At 36.1% G+C, this 6,000-nt stretch overlaps 1 protein-coding gene across 1 annotated transcript; it reads left to right on the top strand.

Moving 5' to 3' along the window:
- lratd2b (LRAT domain containing 2b) lies at window positions 1–1,791 on the top strand. Its single transcript, XM_055211419.2, has one exon. The coding sequence runs from the start codon at window positions 455–457 to the stop codon at window positions 1,271–1,273; it is 819 nt and encodes a 272-aa protein (XP_055067394.2). The 5' UTR covers window positions 1–454; the 3' UTR covers window positions 1,274–1,791.
- Window positions 1,792–6,000: the final 4,209 nt, after the last annotated feature.

The following is a 6,000-nucleotide window of genomic DNA, read 5'->3' as shown; positions in this document are numbered from 1 at the left end:
CGTGAGCTCTACTATTACACAGAGCGCTGCAACTACCAGTGCCAGAACTTCAAAAACGCGTGGACGACATCCATTACGAGATAACTAAGGAGATGACTCATTAAAAGTTCATTTCTTCATAGGATACGGTAATCGACAATCGTAGTAGCCTACTCCCCGTGGATTAATCACTGTGTCTGATGGACTTTTCCTGCCTCGAGCCCACAGCAGGAAGTGGGCAGGTGAGACGCACCTGTTCAGCACGCACTCAACATTGATTAAAGACAACTGTGCTGGGCAACATTTTGGATATCTTACATAAATGGCGTTATCCTATAAAACAACTGTTCGTCGGAAAAAAACAAGATGGATTTAAACCCGAACTGAAGCTACTTAAAAGCCGGATTAGGTGTTTTGTTTTAAAAGCCTCGATCTCTTTACAGGTGGCACGTGAACGTCTTTGCACGGTGTTGTTATGGGGAACCAAGTGGATAAACTTACACATTTAACTTATGATGAGTTGCCCACGACTGACCCCAATGGGTTTGACCCGGAGGACGACACGCCACGGATCGGTGTGTCTTATATTTTCTCCGCTGACGACGACGAACAGGAGAACGTGGATGAGACGGAAAGAGATCCAGACGAAGACGACAAAAACTACGACTATTGCGATGAATTACAATGCTCGCTATATTATCGAGATGAGTGCATTTATGAGAAGAACAGCGCGTTCGTTGAAATGGGAAACTTGTCGGTTGAGAACTTGCTGAATAAGTGCAAACCTGGTGACCTGGTGGAGTTTGTGGCCATCGGGCAGTATCCACACTGGGCTGTATGTGTTGGTAATTCACAGGTGGTTCATTTGTATAGAAATGAAATTAAACGAGACTTTCTTTTCGAGGCAAGTCAAGGTAAAAGAGGCAGAATCGTGAACGAGCTGTATAAGTTTCGGTCGCTGAGCCCGGATGTTGTGGTCCGTAATGCCATGGAGCAGGTCGGCATGAAGGACCGGGATATTTGCTGGAAAAACTCTGAATGCTTCGCCGCCTGGTGCAGGTTTGGCAAACGCGAGTTCAAAATTGGAGGTGAGATACGAATTGGGAAGCAGCCCTACAAGATGAAACTGCAGCTGTCAGAGAAGAAAAGTCACGTATTGGATTTTCAGAGTTTGGAGGATCTAATCATGGAAAAGAGAAGAAACGATCAAATTGGCAGGGATGCTGTCGTTCAAGAACTGGAGAATCATTTAAACTGCACTGAAGACACTAAAAACGACTACAATAGTAACTGATGATGGATTTAAAGGGAACTGCACTTGTGGTCTCGTTATTGAGGACATGCTGTTTTTGTAATGACTCAACCGTGACAGCGATGTTGTAATAAAAAAGAACATTTGTTAAAATATAACTTTTATAATTGGACAAATTATATATTTACATAAAACGATAATCTTGCTCCAGGCATATTTTCTCATTTTTGTAATCAATACATGAACATCCATCTTCACTTTTTTGTGTTTATATCCAAGATACATTCTGGAAACTTTTCCATTAGTATCATTTGAAGTATTTTGTTGAAGGGTGTTTTTGGAGTATATTGTTGTGTTTTCACATTATATTTCAATGTCTCATTAAAACATATGTGCATTTTTATTTAAGATGTTTTTTTGGGCTCAGTAGCTCTATTTGATTCCGTTAAACAGCATTTAATTTACTAACACTAACAAATTTGTTATTAAATTCACTATGGATAGTCAATTTATTTATAAATGTATTTAAACTTTCAGTGCATATAAACTGTTCAACTTTGTGTGTGTGTGTCTGTGTGTGTGTCTTTAATGGCCTGATATGACTCTTGATTCCATCATATGCTTTTATGACTTCCGTCCAAGCGTTTGTTAAAAACATAAAGCAAACATGTGTTACAGACTTTTTGGATAACCAATAACACAGGTGGAAGTATCCCAAGTTTTCTCACATTCATGTGTATACACAAGTTTGAGTCAACCTATGTTGATTTAATAATGCTAAGAAAGACAGCTTGAATGTGACACTGTCCTTTTTACACTATGATCATAAGGCCAAGGTCTTTTGTATGGTTTAAGTTGTGTTCAAGCCTATAGCTGATTTAGGCAATTTCCAAATGATCATAACATATTGTGGTTTCGAGTTTATTATGTGTTCCTGTTTTATCAAACCGGAGTTATTTTACCTACTGTTGGTAGAATATGTGAGATAATGTTGCCTATACAGAAGACTTTGCTTAGCTAATTGAGAGAGACAGGATTTATATAGATTTCAGGAGAAGTTTACTGTGTTCCCAAGATAAGATGTAGAGATGCTCTGAAAGATAACCACTTTGAGTGTTTCAAAGTAGAAATCTTAATTAGATTTAAGTCTCAATTTAAAGTGTAGTTTCTAATCTACATTTTTAAAGGATACCGACTGAGATCGAGTCAAGCATAAAATTGCCCGGTTTTTAAGTTATTGTTAATCAAATAAAGAAATGTTGCAGGGTTATTAAGCTTTGATCTTATCAGTATCTGTGTTTGACTCAGTGGCATAATTATTTATTTACATCTGTGTGTATGAGATCCTCTTCAAGAGGAGAAGAGCCTTTGCGGCAGCTCAGTGAATGACATTTATCCCCAAATCCCTTTGCAAAAGCCACATAAAACTTTGTTATACAGTATCAAACTGCATGGTGGACCAACTTGATGTCTTGTGTACAAAGACTTTATAGAGCTAGACGGAAGTACAGTCAACATGTAAACAAACTCAGCCCTTCCTGTTTAACAGAGTTTAACAAGTTGAAACAGGTCAAAAAACTATAATTGTTATACATTAACTGTACCTTTATGTTTGTTCATTGTGCAACTGTTATCTTGCTAATTCCTTGCCTTCGCTATGGCTTGTTGTGTTCTATTCTATTCTAATACATGTTGACATGAGCATCAAATGTTTAAAGTATAGTATAGTACAGTATGATAAAGAAAATAAGGTTTGTTTTATTGATAAATACGTTTTTTTGTTAAAAAAAAAAAGAATCACTGTTAACAAATAATCTGCTCAGCTCTGGTGTGCTAAACTCAACTCTCCGTGGAAATGAGATAACTGGAGGTACTTAAGACCAGAAATAAACACAATTATTTACAGCTCTTTGACTTGATAACTATCAATTCTCTTCATACCAATCCAAATTTCATTTTCTGCTCATCCTCTGAAGTTCAAATGGATAATGTGAATTTAAATCACTGCATGAAATAGAAAGATGCCTTTCAATAATATTATGCAAATTGTTAAGAAATCTCCCTTTCATGAAAAAAAGAGTTAATGAAGGGGAATACATTAACGTTAATAATGTTGTAAATACTCTTGCAAAAACAGATCCATTGGCTTCACAAGACTTTAATATGTCACCATGAGTCGTGGGGAATTTTTTTTCTTGGATTTATCTGCTTTCTGAACTCTCAAAGTGGTGGGAACCATTTACTTGCATTATATGAATCACAAAGCACTGCAAAATATTTTTTAATGTTTTACTGAAAAAAGTTACCAACGTACTGAATGGCCTGAGTGTGTGTATCATGAATAAACAGCTAATTTAATTTTTTTGGGTGAACTAACCCTTTTATAGTTACCTCGGCCCAGGACGTAAGAACAATGACATACCATTGGGTCGTGGTACATATATAGAAATATCGTGATAGAAATATAGCTCCAAAACACTTAAAAAGATTGACATGCCTAGACAATAAGGAAATTGTCTATTTTATATTCCCTTTAGAAAGTAATTTTCATGATTTGTTTTTTATTGCATTCACATAAAGGTTTTCCAACAGGGTCAGCAGTTATAGCCTGACTACGTTAGACTTCGTACTTCCATTCAATTTCAGTTTGCTTCTGTATTGTATATGAAGCAAAGCGAAGTAGGAAAAGATGGTATTAAAAGGCTACAACAGTTATAAATTCATGGTAAAGCAAAGCAAATATTTGTGATGTTACTTTGTAACTCTGGCAACCCTGTCGTTTGTAAGCTGTCAACTGAGATATGTGGTCGTTTAGAAAGTCTGGGTGAATAAGTATATGCATATACATATTTGATGACATCATTGTCATTAGATAATCCATTGCAAGTAGACACTGCACGAGCAGGTGTGCACAGCGGTATAACAAGAATTTGTTGGGCATACAAGCAAATGGAAATAAACCAAATTTTCTTGGAAATAAAAACCATTGCTGTGGGCACCGTTTGTTTTCCAAAAATGCAAATTCTCAAGTGTAGCATTACAACATAGACATGACACCCATCCAAACCAGCATGGTATCAGTTGAGTAAAATATAAAATTTGTATTAAATTTAAATGTGAATAAATTATGCTGTCTTGCATATTAAAATCTTTATTTATTTATCAGGTTTAAGCACAAGCAACATGGAAAGAGTTATTCACATGTAGCCAGTTTAATTATTATTTTTTTACTTTTTTATTGATTTGTAATTGTGAGAGATAGCATGTCACAGTAAAATAAAAACTATCAAAGTTACATTACAAAAGTTCTATTACATTTGTTATGTATTTATTTAAACTAAGTAAGCCAAAGCCCGCACTGGACTTATAACAACAACATCTAACTTTCAGGTTTTTGTATCCACACATAGTTTATAAAATGGTCTTTGCCCCTGTAAAGATAAGAATAGTTTGACTTTTATCTGCTTTGGGGCACAATAAGAGGAAGAGGAGGAAGTCCCACACCCTTCCTCTTATCCTTATGAGAATGCTCCAGACAATTGTGTGGAACAGCTATAGAAGCTCAGGGACACAGGACACCGTTGTAAGGTAGGCACCACCCACTGGTCCAATGGCGGTCTCCAGAGGCGTGGCGAAGGATTCTCGCGCGTTTCAGTCTTTCCTTTCACATTAGATAATAAGATATGGATTTATGCATTTCTTCATTTGATCATTAATCTCTTATCTGACTCCAATTAAATAAGACATAATTAATATTTACATAGGTTGTTATTTTACTAATAGTATAATTTTGATAGATGTTTATTTATTCTGATAAAGCTCTGGTATTACACTCGTTCATTCGGTTCTCATAGTCGCACATGATCCTAGTATGGGCCTCATAATTAATATACTGGTCAACGGTCATAAGCGAATCAGTGTTGGTCGCTGCCAGAGGTTGGACTATATGCTTAAGCGGCCGCTCTCTGCGTGCTCAACTTTAAACATACTTTATTTAGTCCCCTTAGAGGTGACACTTAATTATTACAATAATTATTTCTAATCAAAGTGAATGAATAGAATAATATTGAAACAAACAGAGGTTGAGACTTACCCTATTTAGAGTAATCTGAAATGTTACTCTAAACGGAAACACAGCCTCCACGCTTCTAAGTACACTTAAACTAACGCCAATTTGCTAGTCGTATCTCACAAATCCTCAGCTGATGTATTATTCACTATCTAACTGGGATTTGGGCCGATCCTAGCCTGATTTCTGTCCTTACGGTAACTACGGATACAACGGTATTACTTGCAGTGTCAAAATTTACTGAGCAACACAGAATAAATCAAACATAACAATTTATTAACCAGGTAAGAAAATCACAGTTCAAAGCCAATTCACAGTTGTTCAAATATAATGTAGCACAAATACAAACCAATAGTATTTACATCAAACAGGAAATATAAAAACCTTTCATACCTGGTAAAGACGACACACAGTAATTGTGCGGGATATCTGGTTACAGATTCCTCAAAATAAAATAAAAATACATGATGCTATATCAAAGATACAGCATCATGGGGGTGCCTTTCTAGATATTGAAAGTCCCGCCTAAATCTTCTACACATCTCCTTAAATAACCAGAGAACAAAGCATATAGGAATTTGGTACTGATTGGTTGTTGTAGAACTAAGGGCTGTCCTTAATCTGTATACAGTGGGTGATTGGTTTATGCTTAGAATGGGAGGTGTCTATTAACATTGAATGAAGTTTCACATATACTTTA

The sequence above is a fragment of the Misgurnus anguillicaudatus genome, chromosome 10 (assembly GCF_027580225.2).
Source record: "Misgurnus anguillicaudatus chromosome 10, ASM2758022v2, whole genome shotgun sequence".
In the NCBI taxonomy this organism is placed as follows: Eukaryota; Metazoa; Chordata; class Actinopteri; order Cypriniformes; family Cobitidae; genus Misgurnus; species Misgurnus anguillicaudatus.
The sequence above is the reverse complement of the archived record's forward strand: the minus strand, read 5'-3'. Positions and strand labels throughout refer to the sequence as shown.

Excerpts from the sequence above, each read along its gene's own strand:
- lratd2b (XM_055211419.2), top strand. The coding sequence starts at position 455 with ATGGGGAACCAAGTGGATAAACTTACACATTTAACTTATGATGAGTTG.